Source organism: Phyllostomus discolor, chromosome 10 (genome assembly GCF_004126475.2).
Source record: "Phyllostomus discolor isolate MPI-MPIP mPhyDis1 chromosome 10, mPhyDis1.pri.v3, whole genome shotgun sequence".
Lineage (NCBI taxonomy): Eukaryota > Metazoa > Chordata > Mammalia > Chiroptera > Phyllostomidae > Phyllostomus > Phyllostomus discolor.
This window is the reverse complement of record NC_040912.2, coordinates 92,197,331-92,213,621: the sequence shown is the minus strand read 5'-3', so window position 1 is coordinate 92,213,621 and position 16,291 is coordinate 92,197,331. Positions and strand designations below refer to the sequence as shown.

At 64.7% G+C, this 16,291-nt stretch overlaps 1 protein-coding gene and 1 pseudogene across 8 annotated transcripts in view; both read right to left on the bottom strand.

Annotated features, from left to right (window-relative positions):
• AGAP3 (ArfGAP with GTPase domain, ankyrin repeat and PH domain 3) overlaps positions 1-16,291 on the bottom strand; it is a 50,510-nt gene that overhangs the window by 23,640 nt on the left and 10,579 nt on the right. For 4 of the 8 annotated variants that reach the window (XM_028525476.2, XM_028525478.2, XM_028525477.2 and 1 more), the window contains exons 2-8: positions 4,061-4,119; positions 3,752-3,839; positions 3,466-3,551; positions 3,220-3,361; positions 2,799-2,933; positions 2,546-2,673; positions 940-1,098 (exon numbers count right to left, since the gene is read on the bottom strand). In XM_028525476.2, coding sequence (XP_028381277.1) covers positions 940-1,098; positions 2,546-2,673; positions 2,799-2,933; positions 3,220-3,361; positions 3,466-3,551; positions 3,752-3,839; positions 4,061-4,119 — 797 coding nt within the window. Of the gene's footprint in view, positions 1-939; positions 1,099-2,545; positions 2,674-2,798; positions 2,934-3,219; positions 3,362-3,465; positions 3,552-3,751; positions 3,840-4,060; positions 4,120-5,374; positions 5,764-16,291 lie in introns of those variants that run through there. The other 4 variants (XM_036011052.1, XM_036011053.1, XM_036011054.1 and 1 more) reach the window with 4 other exon arrangements.
• Positions 7,098-15,932, bottom strand: LOC114507927 (annotated as a pseudogene).

The window sequence follows — 16,291 nt, the reverse complement described above, 5'->3', positions numbered from 1 at the left end:
AGAAGCAGGCAGACCGGGCAGAAGTGTGCTGGGCGGGGCGGAGGCGAGAATGAGGGGGCGAGGCCTGGAGCGCTGGCTCTGCTGGGCTGGTTCCTGAGAGCCTGGCCGGGGCCCGGCCGGGAGGGCAGCACACGAGGCCAGGCCGAGGGCCCGGCCCGGTGGCCCGCAAGAGGCGCATGGAGTGACGCAAAAGGACGGGGCGATCTCCTGAGAATCCACGCGACAGCTCACCCACCTGTGACCCAAGATCCTGGAAGGGTCCAGCCAAGTCCCAGCTGGAGGGGGAGCATTTGGGGGTGGACACCGTGTGTCAGAGGCCAGATGCTGGGCATGACAAGCGGGAGGCTCGGGACACCTAAGAGCTCAGAGGCGGGGCCCCAAGCGGTGGGAGGCACACAGCCCCGAGCGGTGGGAGGCACAAGGCCCGGGTGTGAGGTCTACAGGAAAGGGGGAGAGCTGGCCCCCAGGGCTGGAAGGCGGGGTGGCGAGGCACCGGCCGCAGGCCTGGAGAAGGTGCCTAAAGCTTTCCTAGACCGACCCCCATGGCGGGGAAGCGTGGGGTGACGGGAAAGAGCAGAGTGTGGACGGGAGGCCTGGGCCCTGGTCCCCACTCTGCCACTAGCGCTGTGTGTCGGTGCGTGGCTCCCAAGTGCCGGGAGCCGGGGCGGTGAGCACAGATGCCTCCAAAGATCCCTCAAGCTGGCGGGATGCCCTGGGGGGCGGGGGGGGGGGGCTGTGTGCAGTGGGGCAGCTGAGGGCCGCGGCGGTGGGCCCGGAGGAAGAGCCTGGCTGTGGGCCCGGGCAGCGGGGGAGCCTACTGAGCGCTGGGCGTCTGTGAGGACGGGGACCGCAGGCGGCCCTGCTCCTGGTGGGGCCCTGCCTGCCGGGCGGCGGCGGCGGCGGCGGCAGCGCGGTGGCGGGGCGGGCACGGGCACATACCGTGAAGATGTTGGAACGCCGCTTGGACTGCTTGCGGATGGGTGTGGGGGTGGAGGCGGCGGCGATGGTCTCGATGCGCAGCTCCCGCTGGCTGGCGCTGGGGGTGGAGGGGACTGAGGACGAGTAGTCGCCGAAGGCGCTGCCGCCGCCATTCGTGGCCTACGGACAGAGAGGGCTGCTGAGGGGGGCGGCTCGGGGGCGGGGGTGCCTGGCCGGGGGCTCCTGGGGCAGCAGAGGGGCCACTCGCTCCTAAAGACGGGGCCGAGGGGACAGGCAGCAAGGCCTGGAGGCCGGTGCAGTCCAGCGGCCACTGCACGGGGCTGCCAGCGGGGCCCACCAGGGAGCTCACGGAGGCGACGGCCAGCAAGTCAGAATCAGCGGCGGAGGCTGGAGGGGGACTGTGGGGTCTCGGCTCACAGGTGGGTGTGGCGTGGGGCAGCAGGTCCCACTGGCGGGGCACCCCGAAGTCAGTGACGTATGTCAAGGATGCAAGAGGCTGGTGCGGGGCTCAGGGGCCGGGGAGGATGAGGTTAGCCTACACGGGGCACGTGTGTGACCGGGGAAGGGACACGGGATCGCTGAGGCCTGTCCACTGTCAGAGGCGATAGCAGAAAGGGATAGAGCTGGCAAAGGCCGGAAAGACAGGATGGCAGGATGGGGACAGGGGGTGCGTGCCAGCGCCCAGCCCAGGGCTCGGGACACACACTCAGACCCTAACCTGCACGAGGAACGAAGGAGCTGGGCCCTGGCCGTCTGTGGGGCCCGGCCCGGGAGGGCAGAGCTGCCCAGAGGCAGCGAAAGAAGACCTGTGTCTACGCCCCACCTGGGACACTTACGGGGCACACCTGGCTGCCTTCTACAACGCTAAGGGGAGGCGTCTCTGAAAAAGCGGCGAGGCCGTCGACAGGAAGCGACGGCCAGGGTGGGCCCTTGGCAGAAGGGAAGGGGTGGCTGTCTGCCAGGCCACACCAGCTGGTGCCCCTGGGGCAGCCTGGGGCTCCCTGCAGAGTAGGGGACAGAGCAGGGAGCCGCACTTACAGCAGGACGCTCCGGTCCCAGTGCTGAGAAACAGCCAGGCGCTAGGCCAGGAACTGGAGGGGTGTCCCGGTGCAACTATGGGGGCAGTGCTGGCAGGCCCAGGCTCAGAGGCACCCTGATACCCCACACGGCACAAAAACCACTGGTCCCTCCTGAACGCAAACACTGACGGGCTGCCGACAGGCGGGGGGGCCTGCCCACGCTGCCCCGTTCGCCAGGGGCCGGTCCCCTGCAGGCCTCTGAGAACGCCCCTATGCCTCCTGAGTCCGCTCCATGGGCAGCGGCTCCTGACACAGCCCGGCCAGCACGGACCAGAGCGGATGTTCTGCCGCCTCAGCTGCAGGGGCTGCAGGGCGGGGGGTGGGTGGCGAGCGGGGTGGGCGCTAGCAAGGAGTCACCACAGGGCTGCGGATGAGGCCAGGCCGGCCGCGCAGGCTGCATGAAACTGGAGCCAGGACTTTCGAACCGTCTGCAAGGCGGGAGACCAGATGAGGGGGCACACGCAGGCAGACAGACAGTATGGAGAGGCGGGGCTGAGGCGCGCAGGGAGCGGGGAGGCGGGCCGCACCTGGTTGATGTGCACAGCCGGGATGGAGGCCGCGGACACTGCCGAGTGGCTGGGGGAGTTGGGCAGTGACTTGCAGGGCCCGATGGCCAGCTGCTGCTTCTTCCGCAAGGCCACTACCTTCTGGGCCACTGCAGGGGACAGCACAGTCAGTTACCCCTCTGGGGAGGAGGGAGACGCCCGGCTTGGAGCCCCCCGCCCCCCTCCAGAGCACGCAGCTCCGCTGGCCGCAGGGCCCGCCTGGCGTCCGAGTTACCGTCCTGGAAGACGCGCTCCACGTTGAGCCCGTAGGTCGCGCACGTCTCGTAGTAGGTGCAGCGCTTCAGGTCTGTGGACAGCTTGCGGGCCCTGCTGTCATCGATGACCCGGGGGTTGGCGGCACTGATGGCGTCTGTGGAGGCGGGAGGGGGCGGTTGGCGCTGCCGGGCGGGCGGTGATAACAGTGCGGGCGCCGCGCGGAGGGCGTCCGGCCTTGTTCTAGCTCTGCCACCAACTCACTGAGTGAGAACGAGCCAGCCCCTGGGCTAATTCATCTAAAAAACGCGGACCTATTGTCGCCAGGATGGCAGGCCGTAGCTGGGGAAGATGCGGTGGGTGTGGCTCCAGAAAAGGGCGGGAGGGGGCGGGGCTTTCTCAGACCTGCCCACCGGGGGACCCAGCCCCACAGGCCCGCTCACCCTGCGTGCCCACCAGCACCATGGGCACCTCGCTGGCGTTGCGGAAGCTGCAGAGGCGCAGGAAGTAGTTGTACACGGTCTGGAAGCTGATCTCATCCTCCAGGCTGAACACAAACACCACCGCGTCCACCCAGGCGGCAAACTAGGGGGAACCGCGCACAATGACCGGCCTCGCCCGGTCCCGGGCGAACTCCGCACCCCCTCTCCCCACGCACACCTCGGGCCGGGGCTGGGCGGGAGCCTCACCTGGAGCTCAGGCGGGCCTCCTTCATCCCGGATCAGCAGCAGGTAACTCTGGCCATCCACCACAATCTCCTTCTTAAACCGACCCCCTACGGCAGAGCGCGCGGTCAGGCCCGCAGCGGGGAGGAACGCCCCCTGGCCGCGCAGAGGGGGCGTGCACGGCTTCCCAGGAGGAGGCCGGAGGACTGAGCGAGGACTGCGCGGGAAGAGGGGCTGGAGCCCCGTGCGCAGGTGCGCAGCGCGCAGAGGACGGGAGAAAGAGAGCGCGCGGCCGACCTGGAACGCTCACCTTCAGGGGACTCCTCCTGCACATAGGTCCCTGTCAGGTAGCGGTGCACAAGGGCCGACTTCCCACTAGACAGGTTCCCCACAATGCCCTGCGGGAGAGGAGGGGGCGACAGCGGCGGTCAGAGGGCGCCAGAGAGGAGGTGGGGCGGGAGAGGCAAAAACAGCGAGGACTGAGAAGGACCAGCGATGATGAGAGCGAGCGAGCGGGTGGGGAAGAGGGCCGGCGGGAGAGGCCCGGAGGAGAGAGCGGAGAGAGCGGGCTGGGGCGGCCCCAGCCCCGCCGCGGCCCGGCCCTCCCTGCCTCACTCACCACTTTAAGCTCCGGCACCGAGCGGCTCAGGGTCCACTCCTGGCTGTTCACAAACGAGTCTGCAGGATAGAAGGCTGCCTATCAGGACTGGGTGGCACCCGCACCTGTGCTATCTGCGACCAGCTGTCCCCTACACTGCCCTGCCCGTTCCTAGGCCAAGGCCGGAGGACAGTGCTGTCCTGAGGGGACCCCGACCCTCACCCCTCCTTCCCCAGGGAGCAGCAGGAGAGTAGGATGGAGTGAAGACAGTTCCCGGGAAGAGGACTCCGAGGGACACAGGCTCGTTCCCGGGGCCTGGACCTGGGGCCCTCCTCCTCTCAGTGCTCCAGCGAGGTAAGCCGCAGGGCCCACCTGAGCCAGACCCGGCCTGGCGCCCCCTGGGGTTCCGATGACAGACCCGGGCGAGAGGCAGCCCCGGCAGGCCTCGGCCCAGTCCCAGGCCAGGCTGGGCATTTGGCAGCTGGGGCGCCAACCTCCTATAGCAAGTAGGGACAGCTGCCCTGTGCAGGGTGGGGCCACCCACCACATTCCTGCCAGGGTGAAGAGGGAGGAGCCCTCACCTGCCCCGTTCCGGGCCCGGGAGGTTGGTCCAATGGGGAGCTATCGGCCCCACCCAACTGGCCCTCCACCCTCAGCTCCTCCCTGTTGGGAGGCCTCCACCCTTTCTCCCCCAGAGACCCGCCTCCCGGGCTCCCTGCGGCTCAGTCCATTCTCAAACCAGGGCAGCTGCTCCGGCGCGGGCGCTGTCCCCGGGATGGGGAGCCTCCTGCCGCCCAAGCCCTCTGAGGGCCTGCACCACCTTCCCTATGTCTAGGCTGTGGTGGCCGTCCCACAGCCCTGGCCCGGGGCCGTCCTCCTTCCCTGCCCCAGGCTGCCCCTGAGAGGTTATCCCACGGAGGGCCCCGGCCCACAAGCAGTTCCTAAGCTCATCTGCAGAGACGGCCAGAGAGGAGGGTCAGGCCGGCCTGGGAGCTAGAAAGGAGTTGTGGCCCCACCTCGAGGCAGCCCACGCCCGGAGCCTCGCCCCCCCAGGCCTCAGTGCCGTGTGGGCCAAAGCCAGAAAGAGGCCTTCAGCTCTGTCCTCCCATTCCACCAGGCCACGGGGCAGGGCAAGCACAGGGGCCACCTGCAAGTCCCCTTTGTCTGAGATGACCACCTTTCAGGACCCTCACCGACCTTACTTGGGCAGCCCTGCTGTCCCCTGATCGCACGGCACGCCCACCTATCCCAGGTAGGTGGGTTCCAGGTTCCCCACCAGCTCTGAGCGCAGATTCCAACCAGAAAGGGATCCCCAGACCAGACGCGTCCCCTTACCGCTCGGCGCACCCAGGGGCCCAGGGGCCATGGCTGCCCGGCGGCTCCACAGCGGCTCCGCCGGTGCGGGGTCCGGCGGGGGGTCCCTCCGGCGGAAGCGGCTGGTGAGCAGCTTCCAGAGGCCGGCGGCGGAGCGGGGTCGGCCAGGCTCAGGGGCACCGCGTGGGGCCTCGGCGCCCAGCAGCAGGTCGCGGCGGCTGGGGAAGGCGCCTAGGGAGCTGGCGTCGCCGTCGCTGCGGGTGCGCACCCGGGGCAGCAGCCCGGACTCCGAGCGCCTGATCTCCTGGCCGCGGCGCAGGCGGAAGCTGAAGCTCTTCCTCAGAGCCGACAGGCCGCGCCGGGGGCTCGGGGTGGCGCGCCCGCTGCTGCTGCCGCCACGCAGCACCTGCCAGCGCTGGCTGCTCCACAGCGAGGCGCCCCGCAGGAAGCCGGCGCTGCCGGCGCGGCCCAGCCCGGCGCCCGCAGCCGCAGCCTCGGCCTCGGCCAGCTCCAGGCGGTTCACCTCCAGGAACGTCATGCTGGTGGGCCGTGGCCGCGGCGCCTGGCTGCCCCGGGAGTGGCTGCGCCGGGCCGGCACGGGGCTGGGCACCGGACTGGGCGCGGCCGAGCCCAGGCGCTCCGAGGGCGCAGGCCGGGGGCCGGTGGGCGGCCGTCGGAGGGGCCCCGGCGGCCGAGGCGCGGGCGCAGGAAGCCAAGCAGCAGGCTGCGGGCGCTGGTGGGCGGGGGCGCTGGGCCTCCCGAACACACGCTCCGCGGCCTCGCCGTCTGCTCGCGCCCCGCGTACAGGGCAGCCTGCAGGGCGGGGGCGGCGCGGCTGGCCGGGGCGCCTTGCAGGTCCAGTGAGTCGCAGACGCTGAGGGCGCGGCGGCATACGGCGGGCCGCTCCCGGCTGTAAGTGTCCCTCGGCGGCCAGCCCTGCTCCATGGTCAGGGCCCGCGGGCAAGGGCCAAGCCCATGGCGAGGGGCGCGGGGCGGGGCCCGGGCCGGGGCCGCGGCCGGAGCGCACGGACCTCCGGCCTCTGGGCCTCTGGGCACCTGGCGTCGGTCGACTGAGTCTCACAACTCCTCCACCGCGCAGGGGCAAGCCCAGACCTGGAGAGGCCGGGAGTCAGCCCAGCACCGAGAGAGAGGCGGCAAGCCCGGCCTGGAACACCTAGGAACGGCGGCGCCAGGGAACCAGCCTGCTGGGGCAGCCCCTGGAACCCTCAGAAAACAGGAAATTCCAGCCCAGGGCTCCTCCTTGGATCGGGGCAGGTAGGTGAGGCGCTGCCATTAAGAGCAGGCCAAATAAATAACAGTTCTCAGCACCCCACACACTGGGGCCGGCTTTGGACAGGAGTGGGCTCTCTCCAAAGGAAGGGCCTGAAGGTGAAACCCAGGGCCGGACTTAGTAAAAGTGTAAACTAGGAGTCAGAAGGTAAGTCATTCGCCCTCTCTGGGCCTCAGTCTCCTGATCTGTAAAGTGGGAAGCCCAAACAGGGTAGGGTGGTCCCATCTCAGTTCTGTTGGGGCTCAGACGCCCTGAGGCTGGGACTCTGGAGAACGGGAGTTGCTGGGTGCTGCTGCAGGGGAGCCGGCTGTTCTGTTAGCGACAGAGGCTTTCTCCCTTGAGTATAAAGTCATCTAGACCGGGTCAAGCGTTGGCCTTGCTCTGGGCAGTGGAAAAGCCACAGGTAACCAACCTCTGGACCTGGACCCTACAGTTCTGCATAAGAGACTCAACTTAGGAGTCCCTGAGGTCGCCGGCCTGCTGCTCCTGGGTCTCGCCTCCTGCGCGGAGGCGTCCAGAGGCTGACTGGCCAAGCAGAGGTGAAGTGTCAGCGCGTGGTACCGGCTGGAGCCTGGCGCTCCCTCTCTCCTAGCCCCTTTGAATTTCCCCAGTGTGGGCCGCGCCAGACACTCATTAAATGCCGGGTTCTCCCCCAAGGCCCTGGACGGGAGCCAGGCCCAGTTCTCCCCGATCCACAAGGACCCTGGGCAGATCAGGAGAAACCAGTTCTGGCAGCGGCCAGGATGAGGGGCTTGCATTTCCCTTTCGAGAGATAATGCCCCAGGTTTCCTCCACTCCCAGTGCAACCCCACTCCCGGCTTCCCTCTCAGCTGCAGAATCCCAAGCTCCTGGTCAGACGCAAAGCACAAGGGGAAGGCGGCGCATTCCAGAGGGGGCTGGAGTGGGGGAATGCCTGAGGAAGGCAGGGCCTCTCCGACCTCGGCGCTGCCAAGTCCCGGGCTGGATCGCCGGGGAGACCCTGGGGGTGAGACAACGCCCTGGCGTCTTCCTCCGCCGGTGCGCGGTCTCCACGCACCAGATGTTGCGGCTGAAGGGCCTTCCCCAGGCACCTCCAGGCACGGAGACGGAAACTCGACCCGGGAATCCTGACTCACAGTTCCGAGTGTAAAACTCCCACACTCCGGTTCCCCGTCGGCACATCTGTGTGTCTGTGTCTCACACACGCGGGGAGTCACCCCTCCCTCGGAGGAGAAGGGTGCTCATCGCAAACCCTTCCCCCGCCCAGCCGGTGAAAACGCAAGCCCAGGACGGCGGTCTGGGAGCCCTCCCGGACCGAGGGGGATCGGGAACGAGGTGCTCAAGAGGTACTCCAACTGGCTCTCTGGGTGGGGGCGGCAGGACGGGACTGGAGGGGGGAAGCCCCCCCCCCACCCACGCTGGTACACAGAAGACAGGAAGCAGTGCCCGGCCCCAGTATGAAAGGACATCTCCCGTTCTCAGAGGACACCGAGCTCCGAGCTCCCACTCCCACTGTGGGGTCAGCCCAGGCACATTGGCCCGTCCCCAGACCCCGACAGCTTCCTCTTCCTCGGCCAGCTGCCTCCTTCACACCCCTGCTTCCCAGAAACCACTCCCCCAAGGCTGGAACGAGCAGAGGAGGGCGCCGGCCCACATGCCCGTCAAAGTCCCGGGACATAGAGCCAGGAGAGGAGCACAGGGCAGGCACACAGCGCTGCCTCGTTCCCATTGGCCCCAGGCGGGGACGGGGTCTCTGTTCTGCGTGACGAGATTCTGCTGCGAAGAGAAGCAGCGGACACGGTTCGGCTCAACACAGCGCGGAGGTAATGAGGGCAGCCCCGAGGAGCTCCGAGCTGGGACCTTGCAAACAGGACAGACGGTCCTCGAACCAGCCTTCGTGTCCGCGGTCGGCCATCAGAATCACCAAGTTAAACCCCTCGCTTGGAGGCGAGAGTCGCCACGGACGTTCCCGAGGCGCTCAGATGCAACATCTCAAAAAGCGTGCGGCGCATGCGCGTCGGATGAGGATGGACCCGCGTGCCCGGGAGCACCGCGCAGCCCCTCTGCTCTGAGTGCCAGCGACTCATAAGACTCTAATCTAGATGCGCTCACAGTGGGGTTCTGCGGCCAAAGCCATCCTGCCCGGGGCGTGTCACTGTGTGTCCGGGGACAGCAGGAATGCACTGCTGACCGCACCGGGGCAGCTCGGGGAAAAGGCCTGCCATGCGGCGTACGCACCGCGGGAACAGAACGCCGGTCCCGAGCAGAGCAAAGGAGGCCTCGGGCCCAGGAATCCGGCAGAACCTGCACTAGTGTCTCCACTCACATATTTGCTGGACGATCGTTGATAAGGTGAGGTGCGCCCAGCTGAGGCCGCACAACCCACACGGAGCTGCGGGCCGCCTTCTCGGGCATGCGGAGGGCTGGCTTCCTGCTGACACCGCGGTGCGTGTGGGCAGCTCAGGGAAAGGCTTCACCTTCTCCCTGCAGCGGGGCCGTCCCTGCGCTACATGGGCCCCGACATCGCACGGGCTCCTCTCGCCACAAGGTGGCAGCAAAGCATCTTCCCGCAGCCCTGGCCGCGCGGGCAGCGGAAGCGGGGGACCCCGGCAGCGGGTCTGCAGGCCCCGAAGACAGCAGAGCCCTGGGGCTGCCCCACCCCGCCCCTGCTGGCCCAAAGCCTGCCCAGAGCCGCGCACGCTGCAGGCCTACGAGATCCTTCAGTCTTTATTAAAGTGTCCGGAGCTGCCCACCAAGACGGTTTGATGCAGCAGCAGCAGCAGCAGCAGCAGCAGCGAACCTCCAAATTCCATCCCCCAAATCACTCACCCCATGTTCTCCGTCTTAACTAATGCACAGCCAGGAACCTTCCAGGTGAGATCCTCCATTCCCTCCTCCTCGCCACACCCCCACACCCAATCCAACCAATCCGCGGTCAGTGCCGTTGGCTCCACCTCCTCAGTGTGTCCCAAGTCCACTCTGTACACCCCCTCCTTTGTACAGCCTAGGCGAGCCGCCACCCTCCCCGCCCCGAGCACCCACGGCCAATCCGGAAGTGACCCGGGCACTTCCCAGCCTCTCGCCTGCAGTGTCCGCTTGGCACGGAGCCACACCAAGCTCCTTTCCACCTTTGAACGCCCCGGGCACCTCGCCTCTTGGAGCTCACCACCCGGAACTCGCCCCCTCCCCACCTCCGTCGCCACCAAGCCTCCGCGCCTCTGAGCTCCAGCTCATCGGAACCCCCTCCCACACCAGCTGAATGCCCGGCCACTCTCCATCACCACGGTCACCTAACACTCATCACTCTCGGATATTCTTCTGTTTCCTGCTCCCCTCTGGACCTCGGCTGGGCTCCCAGGAGGTGTATGATGTGATTCTCTGTGAGGGAGTGAGGGAGTGAGTATCTTTTCTGAGCATGAACTACCGTGCACCCAGGCTTTTGTTCTCTCCGCAGGGAGGGAGGCAGGCTTGAGAGAGATGGGCCCTGGGGGGCACAGTCTGTCGAGGATACAAACCACAGGCAACACCGTGGGCACGGACCCCAGTGCTTTGCACTTGAGACCTCGGGCTTCAGACTCGGCCCGGACCCTGCCATCCAGGTGCCAACCCCGGGGTGGACGCCTTCGCCCCGCTGAGGCCCGGGGTCAGCCTGTACCTTAGGGACAACCCGCCTTGCCCGCTGAAGCCACACCGCCACAGGCAGGGCCAGCCCGGGGCCCAGCCCACAGCCGGTGGTCAACCAGAGGAGCCACCACCGCTGGGCAAGACAGAGTCAGGGACACAAAGTCACACCAGTGCCAGCTCTCTTCAAATCAGACATTGAGTGGACCCCTCTGCACGTCCTCGTCTGCTGGGGCCTTTCAGCGGCTGGTCCCTCCACCTCCTCCCCAGGGGACTGCAGGGCTGGATGTCAGAGTCCCCAGGGCCCCATGGACCAGGCCTTCCTCTGGACAGCTGATGAGCTGTTCCCGCTGAAAGGAGCAGATTCACCTTGTGAAGCCCCAACCCCCAGGGCCTTGGAATGTGGCCTCACAGGAAAGAGCGCATTTGCAAATGGGATTCACTAAGATGGGGTCGCACTGGAGTGGGGCGGACCCCGAATCCCTGGACGGGTTGCCCTCATACGAAGGAGCAATTTGGACACAGAGACCACCACATGCAGAGGAAAGCCAGGGAGAGAGCGGCCCGGGGCGGGCCCTCCCTCACAGCCCTCAGCCCACTGACACCTTCCGTTCAGACTTCCAGCCTCCAGAGCTGTGAAAGCAACCATTTCTGTTGTTTGAAGACACCCCCTCCGCCCCCTCGCTGGCACAGAAATGCACAGAGGCTACTATAGACCCAAAGGGGTGGGCTCCAGGGGGGCCAGCAGATGTGACTGTGCAGAAGCCACACCCCAGATCACCCCCCAGGGCTCCTCAGAGGAGCTGGGAATTCCGCCCCCATCTCCCAGGCTCAGAGGGTCCGAGAGCCCCCAGTGGCGGCACGCCCCGCCTCCCTCTGCACGCTGAGGGGGTCCAGGAGGCCAGGTGGGGAGCGGACAAAGGGAGGAAGCAGCGTCATCCCAGCCCAGAAATAGCCTTCTGGCCCCACACTAGCTACTCAGTAACAGTCTCTCCGTCTTTCTTCCTGTCCGCAAACTCTGTTGGCATGTTGGCGGGAAGAACAAGGCCATCCCCGGGGAAGACTCAGTCCCTCCCTCGGTGCATCCCCTCCCCGGCCTCCTGACCTCGATCCACACTGACGCGCCCAGCGGGACCCAGACATGCTGCTCCCTGCCCAGACCGGAAACCGTACTTGGGGCCCCCTGAGGACCTCGGGCCCTGCGCCCGCCACACCCCACCGGCAAGCCCACTGCTTTTCAGCAGCCTGTGCCAAGGGGAAAGGCAGCCAGCCTGTGCACACCCGCTGTGCCCTCACACCCGCTGTGACCCTGAAGGGCACAGCGGGTGAGACTGCACAATGCCGCCTTGGGGGGGCGGGGGGGCGGCGAGACTCAGTGTAAAGAGTGGGCGCTCTGCCTCTTCACCCCAGTTCTGACACGTTTCCTGCATGTCACACTTTTAAACGGTCTAATGTCCCAAGAGCTACGCATCTGCTTCTCCAGCCCCGACAGGGAGCTTCCTTCCTCAGCCGTATCAGGGCTCTCGCTTGTGTTCCCGCTATTTTTACAAAAGGAAAATATCTGAATCGAGTAATTGCACTAATTTCGCTGGGAGACAGAGCTGCGTCAGCAGTGGAGCGGCTGCAGACACGGAGCTGCTGCCAGGGCCCCCCCCCACCCCCTCCACGGGAGCTCGAGCACCGACGCCCACGCTAGGGTCTCAAGTAGAGGGGGCCGAAGGTCAGTGTGCACAAAAACAAAAGATTCAGGTGGTTTGAGAGTCTTAATGCACGAGAGTTTAAACCCGTCCGAACTCTCACTGCAGATTTGGAAAACAGGCAGGTCGTCTCCCCAGGGGGAGGGGCCCATCCGGGGCCCAAGCCTCCCCGCGGCCTGCCAGCTCTGCAGCATTCCTCCGTCAGCCCCGGCTCGCGCCTGAGGTCCCAAGCAAAGCCTGCTGGGGCGGGGGGCAGGGCAGACCGGGGTCTCTGAAACCTGCAGCCTCCTCCTTCCTGTCTTTGCTGCGGAAGCTGTGATCGCATCTGCTCTCCCCTGTCCCAGCACCTGGGCGCACGCAGGGCAGCAGACGCCTGCCCCTTGCCCCTGCCACTTCAGAGCCACCTCCAGCAGCCCCAAGGGCAGCAGGGCCCCCTCCGGTGGCCACACAGCCAAGGCAGCGGCCACATGGGACACCGCTGGTCACCTGAGAGTAACAGCCACTTACTGAACACAACAGGCCCCACGCTGGGCACTTTACTACACATACCGACCCACTGAACCCTCAGAATAACCCACTTTATAGATCAGGAAACCGAGGCAGAGACACCACGTAAATTGCCTCAAGTCTCCAGCTAGTAAGTGGCAGAAGCTGCCTTCCGACCGAGGCTGCCTGGCTGGCCCCAAGCCCTTGGGCCTCCCTGGCCTGGCAAGGCTTCTGCTGACACAGGGCAGCCCAAATTCCACCTTACAGGAGGTGGCCCCGCCCACCTTCCTTGCCGTGGTACCCACTCTGGGGCAGCCCAGACGGCCTGCCCAGCAGGGGCCCTCCTTCCAAAAACACATTCCCGAGGTTCCTCCTTATCCAGCTCCCAGACTCCTGCCCCCAGCCCCGCTTTCCCAGCCCTGGGTCAGTCCCGGGGCTCACACAGGTCTGGGCCACCCTCCCAGGCAGCTGCAGCCCTTACAGAGGAGGAAGCCGCCTCGAACGACTACCTCTGACAGCGCAAGGGGACCGACCTATCGAGGGGCTGATGGGTTCATGCCACACAGACAGAGCCACAGAGCACCCAGGGCAGTCAGGGAGGGGGAGGCGAGGACGAGTCAGACCACCCTCCTGGACTGAGGATGCAAAGGCCTGGGGCAGGGTGGGGGGCACTTAGCTGAGCCCTCCGGGGCACAGGGGTATCCCAGGTGCGGCCGGTTCACCCGCACGATCTCCTGCTGACCAAGACTGCGTGTGCCCGGCCCCCCAGGTTACAGAACTCCCGTTCCTTTTCTTAGGTGGGATGCTGGCATTATGTTGTACAGAAGGCGGGGCCTGTTCTTTGGAAACACCTCCTGAGGTGCTGGGGGCGGGGAATAGCTCCATGCCTACAGCTGCTGACCATGACCGCCAGCAGGAAAGAGTATGTGTGTGTGTGTGTGTGTGTGTGTGTGTGAGAGAGAGAGAGAGAGAGAGAGAGAGAGAGAGAGAGGGAAAGCCAGTGGGGATCCCTCTCATCCCAAGATGAGAAAATATTCATTATTCTTCTAGCCCTGGCAGGTGTGGCTCAGTGGATTGAGCACTGGCCTCCAAAGCAAAGGGTTGCTGCCGGTTCAATTCCCAGTCTAGGGCACGTGCCTGGGTTGCCGACCACGCTCCCACTAGAGGGCGCTGGAGAGGCAACCACACATAGGCTGTTCTCTCCCTCTCTTCCTCCCTTCCCCTGTGTCTAAAAATAAATAAATAAAATCTTTTTACAAAATATTCTTCTAATTTCCTCCCCACATTTTAAAAAGTTTTTTTGTCTTTTATCCTGGCTGGTGTGGCTCAGTGGATTGAGCACAAACCTGCGAACCAAAGGGTCGCCGTTGGATTCGCAGTCAGGACACACGCCTGGGTTGCGGGCCCGGTCCCCAGTAGAGGGCGAACGAGAGGCAACCACACATCCGTGTTTCTCTCCCTCTCTTTCTCCTTCCCTTCCCGTTTAAACATAAAGAAATAAAATCTTTTAATATTTTTTTGGATATCACTAGTTTATTATAAAAGAGACACGAAAATTATTTACATGATGAAAGATTCCAGTACTTCAAAGGAATAAGTAGGCTGCGTCACACGATGCCATTTCAATAGCGACTTACTTCGGTCTACATCCTTTCCAAGAATGGCACCACCTCTGCATGAGAAATAACCCTTGTCGTCTAGCACCACCTGGGCTCCTCCATATCCTGGAAGAACTTCATCTCCAGCTTTCACACCAACTGGTTGAATCCCTCCACCCTTTCCCTTGTAGCCCGATCCAACAGCTTTTAGAGTTGCTTGCAGTACTGCTGCTTGAGATTTTTCTGGAAGCACAATGCCTCCTTTGGCTACAGTTTCTGCGGCACACCTCTCCACCAGGGCACGTCAAACAGGGGCAGAAACCTTCTGAACGCCTGTCCTGCCCGGACCCCGGCCGCTGCAGTTCGTACTCCGCTCTCACGCCGGGGCCCGCAAGGGGAGACCAGCAGTCGGCCCTCGGGACACGTGCCCTTAAGGAATAAAACCTCCCCAGCCGGTGTGGCTCAGTGGTTGAGCGCCGGCCGGCGAATCAAAAGGTCGCCAGTTCGATTCCCAGTCTAGGGCACATACCTGGGTTGCAGGCCAGGTCCCCAGCAGGGGGCATGCAAAAGGCAACCCACACATTGATGTTTCTCCCCCTCTCTTTCCCTCTCCCTTCCTCTCTCTAAAAAATAAATAAAATCTTTAGAAAAGAATTTTTTTTGTTTTTCATAGTACAATAGGTACATGCCAGCTGAGAAACATGGACTCTGAGGCCAGATTTACGGGTTCAGGTCCTGCCTCTGTCACTACTGGCAGGCAGCTTGGGCAATGCCCTTACATGTCCATGCCTCAGTCTCCTCGTCTGCCAAATGGGATAACACCCCCCCCCACCCCCACCGCAGGGATGCCCCGAGAGTTACAGGCAAGTACGCAGGGCAGTGCCCAGCAGGAAAGGAGCACCAACGGGAAGCTGTTTTCAATGTTCCTCTTTCTGCGGCTCCAAATCTGATCCTGCCCACCCCCCAACCCTCAGCTCAGAACCCCGTCACTGCGAGAGCTGTCAATCTGCTGACATTTGCAGCACAAACACCAAGTACTAGAGTGTGGGGTGGCACGTTTGCAGAGTTTAAAAACACACGGTGCCAGCCATTTCCATAATGAAATCCCAGCTCCAGGAAAGCTGTGTCTCCTGTGCCCGCCAGAGCCGCCGAGCATTCCTTCCCCCGGCCGGCAGCCTCACGGGTCAGTGTGTGGGAGCCAGACTTCGGCCGCCAGTTCCTGACACGCCCTTTCGGTCAGGGTGGTGTTTCTGTGGCGTCAACCCGACGTTACCCGGCCCTGGGTCTCCTGCCCAGAGGAAGGGGGCTCTGCTGGGCCGGGCGGCTCTGTGACCGCCAGCCCCTCGCAGCAGAAATCAATTCGCCCTTGATCAAGTTTTGGGGGGCAACTGGGGAAGGAAGGGCTTGCGGCACGCTGTAGCAAGCCGGGTTGTGACCACTGTCCCCGGGATCAGAATTGAGAATGGCCTCACCTGCCCTGGCCGGTGCGGCTCAGTTGGTTGGAGCGCCATCCTGTAACCGAAGGGTTGCAGGTTGGATCGCGGTCCAGGCGCGCACCATCAAATGCTCCTGTCCGGCATCGTAGCTTCTTTCTCTCCCTTCCTTTCTCTCTAACAGAGATGGAAACACGCCCTCGGGGGCGGACACTCCGCTCCCTCTGCCTGGACCACACCCAGTCCACCCTCACTTTCAGGACCAGAGGACTGGTGTGTCCCGGCCCCTCCCTCCAGTGAGGACGGGTCTTCTTTTCCCACCACGAGGAAATCTGTGTGTTCGTTTCCCCCCTCGCATCTCGGGGGGGAGGCAACGCCACACTCGGGGCATGTCTAACGGACAGCTGCCCCTTGGCCCCTCCCTATGGGTCTACATTAAACTACCTGGACTTGGGTCGGGGTCTCTGTACCCATGCCGCTGTTGTCCCCAACCCGGACTCAGCTCACCGCCACCAGCCAGCAAGGGGCCTGCACCTCCCTGCCCTACACAGAGAGGGCACCCTGCTGAGGGGCAGGCTTCCTTCCCCCAGAGGTGGGAAGGCTGCCTCGGACCCTGACACCCACCGTCCCCCGATTGTCCCACCCCCATGGCCAAGGTCACACAGTGTGGACCAGAAACCTTCACCCGTCTCCCCAGGCCCTGGCAGAAGGAAGGCCGTTCACGCTTCCCAGGGAAGCCTGCTCAGCACGCAGGCGGTGGTTTTTCGGGCCGGAGCCAGCTGACCTGCCAGGAGCCGGAGCCAAAAAGCAGGACTCCCGTGTTTTCGGTGAGC